Source organism: Bos javanicus, chromosome 9 (genome assembly GCF_032452875.1).
Source record: "Bos javanicus breed banteng chromosome 9, ARS-OSU_banteng_1.0, whole genome shotgun sequence".
In the NCBI taxonomy this organism is placed as follows: domain Eukaryota; kingdom Metazoa; phylum Chordata; class Mammalia; order Artiodactyla; family Bovidae; genus Bos; species Bos javanicus.
Genome location: NC_083876.1, coordinates 66010253 through 66027532, shown reverse-complemented (window position 1 = coordinate 66027532; position 17280 = coordinate 66010253). Strand labels below are relative to the sequence as shown.

General features: G+C 37.6%; 1 protein-coding gene across 6 annotated transcripts in view; it reads left to right on the top strand.

Annotated features, from left to right (window-relative positions):
- PTPRK (protein tyrosine phosphatase receptor type K) overlaps nucleotides 1–4079 on the top strand; it is a 616741-nt gene extending 612662 nt beyond the window's left edge. For all 6 annotated transcript variants that reach the window (XM_061427930.1, XM_061427929.1, XM_061427931.1 and 3 more), the window contains one exon: nucleotides 2578–4079. In XM_061427930.1, the coding sequence (XP_061283914.1) occupies nucleotides 2578–2631 (54 nt within the window). In that variant the 3' untranslated portion in view covers nucleotides 2632–4079. The remainder of the gene's footprint in view (nucleotides 1–2577) is intronic.
- The last annotated feature ends 13201 nt before the right edge of the window (nucleotides 4080–17280 follow it).

The window sequence follows — 17280 nt, the reverse complement described above, 5'->3', positions numbered from 1 at the left end:
GCCATGGCTCATAAAATCAAAATTCAGATTACAAAATAAGAGCAGGGAGGTGTTAATATGTGTATGTAGGAACTCATCTGTTTGAAGCTATGTGCAGAGGAAGAAAGCAAGTTAAACTTTTAGCATGTTCAACGTCTAAAGCGATGTCTGTGAGTTATACATATGTGAATGGTGGGAATAGGTCAGGAGCAGCTGTGTAGTTTATGCTCACAGAGAAGTAAACCAGAAAAACCAAGACATCATTGTTGCTTGCCCTACATTTATCAAGATGATCAGATAACTAAAATGAGCAATTCAATAAACCTTTAAAGTATTTTCACCACTTCCTGCTCATGGATTGTTCACACAAGTGGTACGTTGCTTCCTGAGACAAAATCTGAAGAGTTACATTTATACGGTTTCATTTTTAAGAGCAAGTCACAGACTTCCTCCCCTTTGACAAGTCTTCAAAGCCCCTGTCTTCCAGCTCATACCTTAGGTATTGCTGGTATCCCAGTAAGATGGTAATGGCTTTGACCGGGGTGTTGGCAATGGAGATGGAGGAAGGCGGATAGATTTGAGGGATTTTTAGGTAAAACTCTGAGGTCTGTTTACAAAATGGGCTGGTAATGGTTAGGTCTTTAAACTCTCTGCCTTCTGAATATTTTTTCATATAAGTCTGCCTCTGTCTCTCAGATCAAGTCTTCCTAAAATCATCAGCAAGATCACTTCTGGCCTCAGAATTCAAATTATACTTCCAAATTTAACTGATTTCTTACTGTTCCTTAAAAAAAAAAAAAAAAAAGCCTATGATTAAACTCTGCCATTCTAGAACCTTCTTGCTGCTAAGTCACTTCAGTCGTGTCCGACTCTGTGTGACTCCAGGACGGCAGCCCACCAGGCTCCCCTGTCCCTGGGGTTCTCCAGGCAAGAACACTGGAGTGGGTTGCCATTTCCTTCTCCATTGCATGAAAGTGAAAAGTGATAGTGAAGTCGCTCAGTCATGTCTGACTCCTAGCGACCCCATGGACTGCAGCCTACCAGGCTTCTCCATCCATGGGATTTTCCAGGCAAGAGTACTGGCGTGGGGTGCCATTTCCTTCTCCCAGAACCTTCTTAAGAGTTACTATTTACCTTTACACTCATGTCCCATGAATCTTGTCTAAACACCCAGTCCTTTGATTTGTTTTTAATCAAGGTTAATGATTAGTTCCTTGTGATGCTGAATTGAACTGACGAGTTTGGTAAGAAAATACAGAATGTAAACCAATTTGCTAGAGACTGATTAAAGAGATGTAACTATTCACAAGCACTTTTTGGTTCTTGAGGTGTACTTGCCACAGTGGTAGGCTAATTTAAATCACACCTACTTGATAATTAGGGTAGGATTGATAATAGGGTAGGATTGCTTGGGGAAATTTTTTACTTCCCTCTTTTATTGCTCAAGATACCCAAAAGTTCTCTTTTGAAATAGCAAGAGTTTTAGATTGTTTTCTAATTCAGCCTAAATTTTACCCACTTGGACTGAATTGAGAAGATTTTACTACATGTTACAAGTCATAATTTGTAATGCAGTCTCCGAATTTTTCTAAATTCTTCATAACGGAGCAGCATATAGATGGACTGAGAGGAAAAGCGGTTTTAACTCAAAAAAGTTTTATTGTCAGCCAAGTTATCTTAAATAAAGGCAGCAGAAATAATTTTTCTGATAAAAGTAGGCTCAGAAAAAGTTAGGAACCACTAACCATTTTTGAAACTTTTAATTAAATACTCTGATGGAACAAAAACTATGTCAAAAATTAAGAATTTAGATATTCACATATGTAAGTCAAATCATTATGCTGTACACCTTAAACATAAACAGTGCTATATATCAATTACATCTCAATAAAACTGGAAGAAGAAATTAAGAATGTGGAATTGTGGAATGGCAGTTTGAAATAACTGGCTTATTTATACCACTAAGGAAAATACATAAAGTGTGGAGAAAAATTACTTGCAAGTTCACTCTAGGATTATTTAAAATTAATAAAAAATAAATGTCATCTTATAGTCAATCCATATATTGGACTTTTATGTATATTAAAAGAGGTGTTAAATAACATGAGAAAAAATATATAACAATGCTAAACAACAGAAAATAAAATATAAAATCATATCCTCAAATATAGGTATGCAATTATATTTATTCTAAAATACTGTTTCAAGCATGCATAAAAATGGTCTGAAGCTAAGGTAGTATTTTAAAACAGTTATTTCTGATAATAGATTTATAGAAACTTTCTGATTCGTAATCTTTCTATACTTGGAAATTTTTCTGTACTGATCAGGTATTACTGTTATAATCAAATAAGCAATACTGATGTTTTTTTAATTTGATACAGAATATGAGGCAAAGACAATATATATTTTTACATCAACTTCCTTTTTCTTAAACAGCAATCATTAGACTCAAATGTAAAATAGTATATGCCTTGATGTTAAACTTGTCTATGGAAAAAAAAGTTCGTAATTCTTGAATAATCTAAATTGAATGTGTTCTCCATTCTTTGCCTTTTTCTTGACTTCAGTCCACCTTTCTGTTTTAACATCTTTCAGGAGCAGTACCGTTTCTGCTATGACGTGGCTTTGGAGTACCTGGAGTCGTCTTAGTTGGAGACTTCAGAGTGCATCCCAACAGAACCCATTCATCTGTTGAGCCAGCAGCTGTTGTACCTGTCACACCTGTGCAGAAAGATTTTAATGTGGGGGGGTGGGGGCGGGAGACTTTTACATTTGAGAGGTAAAAGTATTTTTCTTATGAAGTTGTGTATCTTAATAAAAAGGACTCACTCAATTAGTTTCTATTACTGTATGAGAACATCAACATTTCATGCCACATAAATTATATTTCATAAGCAGCAGATTCACATGAAAACTTATCAGTGTTTGTACAGTGAATAGGCAGCGTTTTCTCTCCTGGTTTTGGTACAGCAGCCAACACGTGTTGCATGAATTAATACTTTCTTTGTGGCATTTTTCTCCCTTTTTCAGATAAAAGATGTTAAAACTTTCAAGGAAGAAGAAAGAAAAGCTGTGCAAATTCATAGGAAAGTTCATTTTTTATATGTTTCAAGTGTAGCAGATCTCTATATAAATATATAAATATATATAACTGGCTTATTTTCTTTTAATGTGCAATGATGGATGGATCATTTAAAGTTCTTTCTTAAAAAAACAAAAAACCATAAGCCAAAGACTCAAGTGTAAATATGTCTATATGGAGAAAGCACATTATATTTATTGGTTACTTACATTCCTTTTTTGATGGCTAAAATACTACCACCACACAATCTTTTTTTTTTTTTTTTGAAGAAAGGTTTTTCTTTCACTAAAATCAATTGTAAACAATTTTTGTAGATTATTTTTTGTATGTTTAGTGTAAGTAGAGGATAAACTTTTTAATTCATAAATCAGGAAGCAATGTTCTTTAAAGTGATTCTCTTGTGTACATGCTTGTGAATTAAATTTATGTAAAACACCTTGGCATTTGGGTCTTTTAATGTAGGACCAAATTAAAACATTTTGCTGAAAATATATAATTTTTCATTATTTCCTTAGGTCAGTATGGTTTGGTAATCATTATGAGAACTGCACACATTCAAAGGCCTTGCTGATGACTTGTGTAATGTTGAACATAACCTTTAAGCATCATTTAAATTTTAAAGGGATTGGTCTTTTCAGCCTATGACCAAGCACTGGTCAAAAAATCAAAACTGCAACATTTATGCTTCTGCAGTCAAGTGTTAGCAAACTGTAAACTGTCAAGGTGATCCAGTGTTTCTTTTGATGTTTACATGCACAAGCTTTGAGTTCTGAGCAAAGTGTGAACGAATCGATGCCAGATTCCTATTTTGTGCATCATCATGGGATTCTCAAGTGAACCTTTTTAAATGTGATCTTGTACACTTGCTCCGTGTAGCTGTAATTTCACATCATCAGCTTGCAGTTTGTTATTGACTAAAGCATTCTAGTATCCTCTTTTTAGATTGCCAGTTCATGACATGGTGCTTATGAAGATTTAATTAAAGTAAGAGTGAAATAAAACTTTTATAATTACAGCAGTTATTGTTTACACATCATTTTCTCCCCTTAATTTTCATGCCTTCACTCCCAAATAAATACCCTATTCTCAGTGACAAAAGTAGACAACATGAAATCTATTAAAAATAAAACTGATGTCCAGATACAAATTTCTTTCATTTTTACTCTTTAACTTGAATTTCCAAAATTCCAAATGAGTGGAGAGAAAAAAAGGACAGGGAATTAACACCAACTTTTTTTTTTTAAGTTACTGTATTTTTATGTCACTACCATTTTATGTAATATAAATTTCCTTATTTCTCCATATAACACAAATAGCAATTGTCATCCCAATTTTACCAGTGATAAAATTGAATCTGAGAGGTAAATGTTTTGTCAACAGATGTAAATCTGAGTCTGAGGCTTCCCTAAAGACTCAGTGGTAAGGAATCCACGTGCCAGTGCAGGAGACATGGGTTTGATCCCTGATCCAGTAAGATCCCATGTGTCACTTAGCAACTAAGCCTGTTGAGCCTGTACTCTAGAGCCTGGGAACCACAACTACTGAGCCCATGCACCATAGAGCCCGTGCTCCCAAACAAGAGAAGCCACTGCAATGAGAAGCCCACACATCGCAACTATAGTCCCCACTCACCACAACCAGAGAAAAGCCCGTGCAGCAATGAAGACCCAGCACAGCCAAAGAAAAAAGAAAAAAATCTGAGTCTGATAAATTACTCTCTTCCACTGAACACATTGCTTCCCCGATGGCATGGCAAGGAAAATTTGGCACTTCATTCTTACTGTTCCTCATTAATTGATTTTCTCATAAAGCATTATCATTATGGCCATCTTCCATTTGCTGTGTACATTATTAAAACATTTGTGACATTCATTAGTAAGAATTTAGATAAGGGAACTCATCTTTTCCTAGGGAGACTAATTTTCATTTAAACACAATGCATTTAACAAAAAAATTACAAACTCACCCAAGATTGGGTTTCCCAGTAGTGTTCAATGTTAATTGAAGGATTCTGCTTTGCTACATGACCCTGATTTCCTTTCTAGTCACAGGATTAAACTCACACCTAACCAAAGTCACCAAGAATACTACTGACCACAAAGCTCAGAGGTCTGTGTGGCCTCCAAAGTTCAAGCAAAGAACAAAAGGAGTTCTTTTTGTCTCCAACAGGAAATAAAAATGTCATGCTTGCTCTGTACGGGCACCACCACAGAGGCCAGTTCATCCAGAGACACTTGGATTGGGGAGAAGGATGGGACACTAAATCTGTTTTTTATTTTAATACTCTTATTCAAAATTGATACTTTATACTATTGTGGAGTTCCCTGTGGAGTCCATGTCCATGGCCATGTCCCACTCAGCTGTGTCCTAAGCAGGAGATGTCTTGGTAGAATTCTTAAAAAGTGACCATGCTTTTCACAATTAAAGGCCTCCTATGTCCATGTCAGTAACTTCTTAAATGGCTGTCATGATATGGAATTTTATAGATCCCTTTCCCATGTATTATCACTAGGGAAATGTTGGAAGTGGGTGGGCAGAGACACACAGCAACTGAGAATTTGAGTTCTAACCTTAAAAATAAGTTTTCACCTTCTTGTCTGAGCTGCCTAGCCTTTTTTCTAATATTTAGTCTTTAAAGAAAGAAAAGGATTTTGCATGAATGTGTTGCTGTTTTGCAAACAAATGGTCTCTAACATTGGGAGATACACAAAAAGGAAGGTATTTCTACCTGGATCAGGAGAGAGAAAAGACATGTTTGCCTCTCTACTGATGAGCTCATTTACTATTCACCTGGAGATCTCTTGGGTTCCAGGTCCTTACGTAATAAGCTTAGAAGTCAGACATCAACAGTTGCTCCCTCTCAACTCTGCTCTGTTGCCAGAAAATGGTGTACCTAAAGTTCTCAGGATCTAAAAACCTTACTAGACACCTACAAATGTTAAAATGCAAGAGAGAAATATCTGTAGCCCAGCTACAGATAGGAGATAGTCTGTTAGCTTTGCAAGACAATTCTTGATATATGCCTAACTTTCATAGGGGAGTGACAATTATATATGTATATTTTATTTCTATGCACTCGAGTAAGCATTTTTTACACCAAAATAGCCAGAAATTAATATACTGTCCCATACCTTGTGTAATATGTAGAATATTTACTCTATAAGATATTTCCATAGGCAGACATGCCACAACCTTCCTAAATTCATTTCAGTGTTTTAAGAAACACCCCTATTTAATGTAAGGGTGATAAGCTATTTTTATCAACACTGTCATAAGTGAAGATAGAAGATAGCTGACTGGGCCTCCTGTTAGGATTTCTACTTACCTATTATTTCAGAAAGTCTTCCCACAGCTTAGGGAGGCTTGGAGTGGGAGAGATATTATCTTAATTTGTTCACAACTCTGCTCTATTCAAGCGGTCTGCAGAGTATTAGATTATCTCTCTGAAGCAAAAAAGGAAAGCTCTGTCTTGAAATCTGCTTTAAGTAAGCTATAAGTGGCTTCTAGAATATAAATTATCCAAAAATCAATGGAAATATGGTAGATATATGACACTTCTGAACTTCCAGCTTTTTCCAAAGTGAACTAAAATGCTAACCTGGAAGATAACAAACACCATAGAGATACTGTTATCAAATTCTGAAAAAAAAAGCAATGGAACTGATTTCTAAACTGTTGAAGCAACATAAAGTCACTATGGAATATCAGCAAGCTTTCTTTAATGTTAAGATCTGCTCAGGGAGGGAGTGGTAGGGAGATTTTATGACAGGTACCATCTCTTTATCATGCACTTGCCAATTGTAGAAAGGCAGTTACAATACTTGAAATCTAACCCAGAAACTTGTGTGCTGATTTGATCTGATGTCATGTTCATTTCAACTTAGTCTTATATGTTTTATCAATCTTAAATCAGATAGGGGATATATAGCATTTAGGACAAAAATACAAACCCTCAGTATGGATGAACCTATAAACCTATTATACAGAGTGAAGTTGGTAAGAGAAAAACAAATATTGTATATTAACGCATATATATGTTATCTAGAAAAATGGTACTGAGGAACTGATTTGCAGGGCAAGAATAGAGACACAGACATAGAGAATGGATTTGTGAACACAGTGGGTGAAGGAGACGGTGGGGCCAATTGAGAGAGTAGCACTGACACATACACATTACCTTGTGTAAATAGCTTCCTTCCCTCCCCACCCCTCCAGGTCCTCACAGAGTACCAGTCTGAGCTCCCTGTGTTATAGAGCAGCTTCCCATTAGCTATCTGTTTTACACATGGCAATGTGTATGTGTCAGCCTCATTGCTGATTAGCTCAGTAGGTTAGACCATGTGTAAAATAGATAGCTAATGGGAAGCTGCTGTATAACACAGGAAGCTCAGACTGGTACTCTGTGAGGACCTGAAAGGGGGTGGCGAGGGAAGGGAGTGGGAGGGAGAGGCTATATGGATACTTATGGCGGATTAGTTTCCTCCCTAACAACAACGGAATTTTTATAATATCTGAAAACTGAGGGGACTTCCCTGGTGGCTCAGACAGTAAAGAATCCACCTGCAATGCAGGAAATGTGAGTTCGATCCCTGGGTCAGGAAGATCCCCTGGAGAAGGAAATGGCAGCCCTCTCCAGTACTCTTGCCTGGAGAATCGCTTGGACAGAGGAGCCTGGTGGGCTACAGTCCATGTGGTCGCAAGAGTCGGATGCGGCTGAGGGACTGACACACACATGGCTGATTAATGTACGACAAACCAACACAACATTGTAAAGCAATTATCCTCCAATTAAAAATAAATTTTAACAAAGCAGCATAAAAATATACAAACCCTCAGTACTCAGATGCAATCTAAGTAGATGCAGAATATGAAAAGCAAACATATCTAAACTGAATCACTAATGAGTTATTTTCTTAAATAGATGTTAGAATACACAGATGAACAAAGGCCATGCACTCCCACTATGTTGCATGGTCTAAGAGACAAAATCAAACTGGGAAAGTAGAGAAAACAAGATCGTTATGGCCCCCACTTGTTATTTTTGAGAAAGAGATGCCTGCAGAGCCAGCAGGGTACTCTGAGTGAGATAAATAGGCCAGGTATATCATTGCGGTTGTATTATTACAGCAGACATCTTTAGCGTATGCATTTTTGTAGGGATTGTTTTCATCTCTACAAAAATATATCTGCCTCTATTTTTATATTAAAACACATATTCCTTCTGTTCATTTTGCATTTCCTTCCTTTCAGTTGAAAAATGGATAGTACATATTCTGCCATCTTCAGCTCTGCTACAAGAAGCACAATACCATGAAACTGATGATAAACTGTTGCTTGACATGGGGACCAGAGGGAACGATGTGAGGAGGCCGACTCCCACTTGGACGTGAAAGTGGACCTGGACAAATGCCCAAAGAGAAAGGCATTCATCTCCCAGCAGTTTGCTGCATGGGGATATGGGCCCTACAGTGTCTCCTCTCTCAAGAGGGTGTGGAACTCTAAACCTTTGTGTGGATGCTTAAAATTTTTGAATATTAGCAACCAATTAAATTCAAAACCAAAAATATGCCTCCAGCCCAACTCTGTAAAAAACAAAATTTGTCAGGAGGTTTCCTCTGGTTGTCTGTTGTGACCTCCACTGTAGAATAGCTATTGTTTTACTTTGAATTTTTTTTAAATGTATTTTAAAGAAACATGAGTTTTGGTTGTCTTTAAGTAGCTATCAGAACTATTTTTCATACCTGTTCTTGGTTTCTATTTACCTTATTTTCTCACATATTTTTCTGTTTTAAAAATATCTGTAGTTGAGTCTTGACTCTAAAGATGAAAAAAAAAAAAAATGAATGTCAGTGTCTCTGGTCCCTTCTACCTGGACTAAATTCAGAAGAACATATTTCAGAGAGTAATTCACACATTTCACCTAACAAAAAGCCCCAAAATGATGACTAGAAGATAATTCTTCTGGAAATAATAATATTGAAAGCTCAAAAGGGGAGCCCTTGTTCTGTGAGCCGTGGGATGGCCTGACCTTAGTCACAAGTGCAGTAAACCATCTGTGGAAGCGCCACCCTCCAGATTGTGATGGTACACGCTGACTTCCATGGCAGGTGCAAAACAGTGTGGGCTCCTGCCAGCCCACAGTGGGGACCTGAACTTCAGTTCCATAAATCTAATTATCTGAAGCACAGTCAACAGACTGGAATTGATTTCTCTTCACCTTCATGTTATAATCTTGGCATGATAAAGTAAGTATTTGTTAATCACTTGCTTTCCAGTGTTAAATTCTGTATTGCCAGAGTGTTCAAATGTGGTTACTGAATAACTTCACATAAGAAACCTTCATGAAATCGTGGAAGTATGGAGATTACAGATGATCAAATCCAAAGTCCTTAGGATTTAGCCCTGCTAAATTTAAGAAATTAAAGCTAACAGGAGTCATGTGTATTAGTAAAGGATAAGATAAAAAATATTTTAAGTTTGCCCACCATTAGTCTTCATTACCTTTGTTATTGCTGCTCCTGCTGCTAAGTCGCTTCATTCGTGTCCGACTCTGTGCAACCCCATAGACGGCAGCCCACCAGCCTCCCCCATCCCTGGGATTCTCCAGGCAAGAACACTGGAGCGTGTTGCCATTCCCTTCTCCAATGCATGAAAGTGAAAAGTGAAAGTGAAGTCGATCAGTCGTGTCCGACTCTTCGCAACCCCATGGACTGCAGCCTACCAGGCTTCTCTGTCCATGGGGTTTTCCAGGCAAGAGTACTGGAGTGGGGTGCCATTGCCTTCTCCGACCTTGGTTATTAGACCTCCCTTAAAGAATGATTAAAGGAAATTCTTCAAACAAAAAAAAGAAATAATAAAAAAGGAAATTTCCAGCATGAAAAAGATAGAAAGGACAATGCAAGAGCAGAATTATGGGCATATACAATAGAATATTCCTTTCCTCATGCATATGTTTTATAAATTACATTTGATGATTGAAACAAAAATTACAATGCCATCTGACATTCAAGAACATAATATTTTGAAGTGGGAAAGAACAAGGAATATAAATAAAAGTAAGATTTCCATACTTTACTGAAAGTGGTAAAATAATGACGCCATTAGTTTATAATAAGTCACATACTATTACACCCAGAGAAACCACTGGGAAAACTACACCAAGAGATACGCTAAAAACACTATAAACGAATGAAGATGAAATCTTAAAACCTGTTTAAACAACACAAGGAATTAAAAGAAGAAAAACTGGGGTAAGAACCAGAGAAAATAAGACTTAAGTGCTAACATGCCAAACTTGAAAAAGACAATACAAAAATGTTAAATTACAGACAATATATCTCATGAATTTTACATAAAAATGTCAATAAAATATTAGCAAACTGAATCCAACATAGTATAAAGAAATTATGTACGTAACCAAGTGGGATGATTTTTATGTATGTAAGGCTATGTATGATTGATTTGAAAATCAATCAATGTTATATACCATATATCAACAAACTAAAGAAAAACAAAAGCATGTGATTATACTTAGAAAAAGCATTTAATAAAATCCACCACTTATTCATGATTAAAATCTCTCTAGTGGGGAACTTCCCCAACTTGATAAAATTCTCTAAACTTGATCTAAAAAAATCTGTGGTTAACTTCATAGTAAATGGTCTAAAACTGAATGCTTTCTCCCTCATCCGAGGGACAAGCAAAGATGTCCTCTCTCACTACTTTATTCAACATGTACTGGAATTTCTAGTTTTCAATAAAGCAAGAAAAAGAAACAAAAGTTATACAAATTTTAAGTATAAAACTTTTCCTGTTTGCAGATGGCATGATTATCTATGTAGAAAATCCCAAAGAACCTATAAAAAGTCCTAACAAAAATAAGTGAATTAAATAAGTTCACATGATAAAAATCAACACAAAAATGTTGATTGCATTCCTATATGTTAAAAATAAATATGATGAACTGAAAAACACAGTGTCATTTAAAACTGGTAACAAAATGAAATACTTAGATATATATTTATCCAAACATGTACAGGATTTACCTGCTGCAATTACAAAATTCTGATAAAAGGAATCAAATTATACCTAGACAAATGGAAATATATATAAGTTTAGGGATTAGAAGATTCAAGATAGTAAAAATGCCTGTTCTTTCCAGCTGATCTATAGGTTCAGTGTAATTTCTATAAAAATAACAATAAGAATTTTTTTTAGAATTTTACAAGCTTATTGTAAAATTCATATCGAAGGACATAGGCACTAACTAAAATAATTTTAACTAAGAATAAAAAATGAAGGGAATCACTCCATCCAGTATTGAGGCTTCCATATTACTATATTAATCATAAGAGTACAATATTAGTTTTAGAAAAAAACAGAAGGATTTCTGGATTTAGGCATAAACAGTATTCTTAGATTTAGCCACCAAAGTATGATCCCTTAAAACTAAAAATTGCTAATCTGAACCTCATCACGATTAAAGTCTTTTGCTCTGTGAAAACCCAAGTGAAGAGGATGAAAGACAAGATTACAAGAAAATATTTACAAATTATATATCCAATAAAAAGACCAACATCTAGAATACATAAAGAACTCTCAAAACTTAGCAGCCAAAAAAAAAAAAAAATTAGAAAATGTGCCTAAGACAAAAACAGACATCTCACTGAAGAGGATATGACAAGCTTATTGAAAAACTGTTTAGCATTGGTATCTGTTAGGAAAATGAGCACTACTACACATGCATCTGAATGGCTAAGATAAAAATGACAACTGCTGCTAAGTCGCTTCAGTCGTGTCCGACTCTGTGAGACCCCATAGACGGCAGCCCACCGGGCTCCTCTGTCCATGGGATTCTCCAGGCAAGAACACTGGAGTGGGTTGCCATTTCCTTCTCCAATGCAGGAAAGTGAAAAGTGAAAGTGAAGTTGCTCAGTCGTGTCCAACTCTTGCAGCCTACCAGGCTCCTCTGTCTGTGGGATTTTCCAGGCAAGAGTACTGGAGTGGGGTGCCATCACCTTCTCCAAAAAATGACAACACCAAACATCAAATGCTGGTGAGGATGCAGAGAAACTGGACCAGCATACATTGCTGGCAGAATAACAGGGCCATTCTGTGAGAGCATGACAGACGGCAGGGCCAGTCTATGAGAGCCTGACAGATTCTTATAAAACTTAACATGCTATAACATATAACCCAGAAATTGTGTTCTAGGCATTTATCCCTCCCCAAGTGAAAACTTAATGTTCACACAAAAATCTGCACATATGTTTTCATAGCAACTTGAAAAAACCCCAAACTGGTAAGAGCCTAAGGTCCTACACCAGGTAAATGGTTAAACAAACTGCGGTACATCCGTACTATGCAACAGAACTCAGCAATTTAAAAAATAACTACTGATTTAGGCAATGACTTGATAGAATCTCCAGGGAATTATACTAAGTGAAAAAAGCCAATCCTGATAAGGCATATGCTCTTTGACCCTTTATATAACTTAAGGACAGAATTTTAGCAATGGAGAATAGTTGTTGCCAGGGATTAGGAACGTGGGTTGGTGGGTGAATGAGGGGTGAGTGTAGCTATAAAAGAGAAACATAAAGGATCCTTGTGGTGATGGAACCATTGAGTGTCTCGGCTGTAGTGGTGTATGCATGAGCCTACACAATGTGACAAAACCACAAAGAATTAAACACACACACACACAAATGAGTAAGTGCAAAACTGGACAAGTCTGAATAAGATTAGTGCGTTGTATCACTGGATGTCATATTGTACTTTAGTTCGGAAAAGACTTTAAGCTTCCCTAGAAGATGAGATTCAGCAAGAGAGATTACTCTTCTGACCAAAGATATGCCACAGCACACACATCACCTACCAGTGATCCAACCTACAATAATAAAATGTTTTAACCACTCCTCAGGGGCAAATAATCCAAAGCCATCTCCCCGTTTATTAAATCTAGCAGAAAATATTAGGTAGTCACTAACTCCTGAGCCCATAATCTCTTCTTCGAATGTAAAAAGTACCCATTTCTAGCCCATTTCTTTTCTTATTGTTGCATTGGTAATAGCATCAAAAAGAAAGAGAATACAAAACCGGATTTTAATCCACATCTTGAGTTTGTCCAGAATCATGTTCAAAAGAGTGAAATTAGATAGAAAAGACAAAATATAGAAAGCAAATAAACAGTAAAAACAAATGCCTATTGATATGTGCTCTGTAGAGGATTACAATGGATGATTTTTCAACAAATTTAGCTAAAGCTGCAGATAAGAGAGAATTCTTTCAGTCCACGGCCCCAGAATAGGAAGAAGCTGAATGTGTACAAGAAAGAGAAAGTGGCCAGTGAGATTGGCGCCCCCCGGGCAAAGTAGTACAATGTGAAATTAGCAAGAGTGGTCCACGGCATGTGGGTTTAGTACACCAGAGCCAAGAGTTTGAATATGTTACTCATTTTGGCCCTTCACTCTCTCCACCCTCGCAATGTAAAATTCAGGCCTTAACACATTGTATCATACATGGTAGATTTCAATAAATGTTTATTAGATGTAATTCAAGCCAAACTTAGAATCTAAGCCTCTTTTTTCTTCTGTTTTCCTCACAACACCACACAGTGTTTTTGATTTAAAAAAAAAAAAAAAAACGGACAAATAAATGAAACCCACAGACATCTGCTTCTGGGAATCTTCCAGGATTTTCCTTTGAGTACACTGGTAGTTCTTTCCCCTAAGTACTTTGGCAATTCATATATAGTATTCATGAATTCAATGAGCTGTTTAGCGAGTCATTTGACTCTGGAGCATGAGAAACAAAAAATAAATCTGGGTCTAAGGAGATTATGGCAATCCATCCAGTTCACTATCACTGATGAAATATAAGCAAAATCTTTCTCCATTCTAGTCCAAACACAAAAATGACAGTAACATATAAACCTAAAAACATAGAGCCTACTATAAAAACTGGAAATGAAATCTCAGCAATCAGAGTGTGGAGGCTTTCTTCAAAAGCATATGGAACCCTGCAGCAATGAGGGGGCTGAACAGTGTAACCTCGGGTGTCAGGGAAGATGGGCTAGCCCCAAACCGAAGTCACAGGACTGACTGTGGGTTCTTGGACACCACTGTGTCTACATTGTATCAGGACCCCATTGGAGCCTAAATTGTATCAGGGTAGGAGAAAAACAGACTGCCCTTGATTGAAAGATGTCATTGCCACTGAACCTATTGGGAACTCACAGTCTAGAAGCATGGTACTTACTCTGGGTAAGAATCCTGAAATGGTACTAGATTCTTAGGGCTTCTGTAGTAAATTACTGCAAACCATGTAGCTTAGAACAACAGAAATTTATTGTTTTAGTTCTGGTAGCTAGAAGTCTGAAATCTAGGTGCAGGCCCAGTCACATGCTCTTTGACATCTACAATCTATGGGGAGAATTCTCTAGGTATTCTAGCTTCTGGTGGGTTACCAGCAATCCTTAACATTCTTTGTCTTGCAATTCCATGACTTTATAATCTCTATGTTCATCTTCATATGGTGTTTCTCCTGTGTCTCTTCTCCTCTTACGATACCAGTCCTGTTGGATTAAGGGCCCACCCTATACATTATGGCCTCATTCTAATGTCGCTAATTGCATCTGCAATGATCCTATTTCCTAATAAGTTCATATTCTGAGATACTGGAGGGTAGGACTGCAATGTGTCTTTTGGAGGACACAGTTCAAGCCACAGCACACAGCATTAGACAAGACATCCAATCAGACTCCGCAAGTGTGAGGAGAGAATGAAGATATTTTCAGAAACAGTCATCCCCTAACAGTGATATATACAGAACTGCATCCTCCATGGTTACTGCTACATTATCCCCTTTCTCCATAATTTTGCATCCATAAAATATGGTTTTACTGGATTTTAAATGTTATATAAATGTTACAGTGTGGGTATCCTGCTGCTGCTTCCTGTTTTCACTTGTTATATTTTTGAATTTAGTTACTTTGTAAAGCAAGTCCAGTTTTTAAAATTTTATATGGTATTTAATTGTAGAGATATAACTTACTTTATCAAAATTTTCTCTCGTGGAGGACTGTATGTTATCCCCTAGTCTCCTTTCAAGAGTGCATAGTTTTCTCTACTGGTCTTTTCAGAGTCATCCCCTGCCCTTCTCTGCCTGGCTGTGTGTACTGGGAGGCTGACCTCTAGGCTTGCATCACTGGAACTCCCTGGCTGTCTGACTTAGCGCTGGGTGTGGCCAAGGCCAGGCACCAATGGGAGGTCGGCTGGCAGGAAGACATGGTGGTGGTGCTTTCCCCCTGCTGGTCCACATTTTTTATAGTGGCTGCATTCCTCACCAATCGTTCAGCTCTGACTTTAGCTCCCCAAATTCCAGTAACACTGCTTCATCCTTTGGATCTCAGCTGACAATGACTGCCATCCCTTGCCACTTCCTGGGTGTTTAAGCAATCTTTATTGGCCCCTCAAACTTGCTAAATTTGTAAATAATATATTTTTCTAATCCCTCAATTTACTGGTTTGAGTACCATCATCCATTTCTTGTCAAAATCTGGACCGATACACTAACTGATTCCAGAAGTTGTCCTAACACTGGGTCCATCAAATTGGATTAAGGATTAGGTTATTTATACATCTGAGGAGTGTATGGATGATCTCTTTGCCTATGGGAAATGGGCCCTTGGTAATCTGAGGCAAGCGATAGCTGGTATCTTTACTAAAACAAATCTGCCTCTGGCAAGTGGTATGTGCCTACTGCCCCAGCAAATGCTTTTCTTTTAGTTTTCATCAGTTAGTAAAACCTGAAACATCTCACCCTTGCCCAGCAGTTCAGCAGTGCACCTTTGCTGTCTTTTATCAAAGCTCTGTCTGATCTCTGTCATATTAGAGTCTAGACTAGAGCAGTGATCCTCACCCAGTGTCATTTGTGAACTGGTTTCTGGCCCCTGTTTCTTCCTTGTCCCCAGTGAATTAGGAAGCTTGTGCCAGAATGTGAACTATGGCATTAAGTACGTTGTTCTGTTCAGCTGACAATGTTTTTTAGCAAGACTTTTTTTTTTGTTTTCATAAGGGAGCAGCACCTTGATTTACATTCTGGTGTAAGCTCTTTTCCTCATTGTTACAGACAAGGGTTTTGAATAGCTGATATTCTGGTCTGGGTTGGCAGAGGGGGTTGATTACCTTGACATGCAACAGAATATCATGTTGGGGCACCAGGCAGAAACTAACAAACAGATGCCTTAGGAAGACAGCACAGTTGAGGGAGGGCAGAACCCACGTAAAAGGCTCCCAGACCTCTGATGTTATGAAGTTCCTAGTAGGACAATGGTACAAAAACACCAATACACTCCCTCTTAAATGAGAGACAAGTTGCTTCACTTTGCAGAGCCCACAGCAGAAGGAGCCCGAGGACTTAGTTTACCTAAGGCTTTATATTTGGGTATACGGCTCTGATCCATCTACTCGGTAACCCATAAGGCTCCTGTTTAAAGAGATATGTGGAGCAAGAGAAGATCTGCAGTAGATCCAGGCTTTTGCACAGGTAACCTGTCACTTAGACCTGTGACCCAACAGATTGAGTGGTACTTGACAAAATATATGGAGGAACTGAATGAAGTATGTGCCGGCAATAGTAACATCACAAAGCAGATTCCTGAGGTTTTGGAAAGAAGACTATTTCCTCTTCTGTCAACCACTATTTTCCAGTGGCAGATTTGCTTTGTGTTTGCTACCAAGCTACAACAGAAAAGGAACAACCCAATATAGTATGAAATACCACATGACTCTAAGAATGGACTATAAGAGTGTCTACCATCAACTGAAGACATTAGGAAGTTGGATGCATACAACAGCATTCATTCCCCCATGAAATATGATTGGTATGCATGTGTGTGTAAGACTGAGCCTGAGCAAGTCAAGAAACCACAAGTAAATTTCAGTAGTGATGGCCCAGCACCCCCTGACATGTGCTGCTACTGTTCACTTTCTCTTCCCTAACTTTTCTGGCCGTATTGAGATCCTAAAATCCTTGTGGTCTTATTAGGTAGTGACCAGATTGTCCGTTGGTATATCAGCACCATATGTAGCCTTCCGGCTTTGCAGGGTCTATGATAAAGGTTGGCAAACAACTACGTCTAGCCTAAATTCAGCCTGCCACCTGCTTCATACCGCTAAGAGCTGAGAATGGTTTTTACAACTGTAAATGGTTTGGGG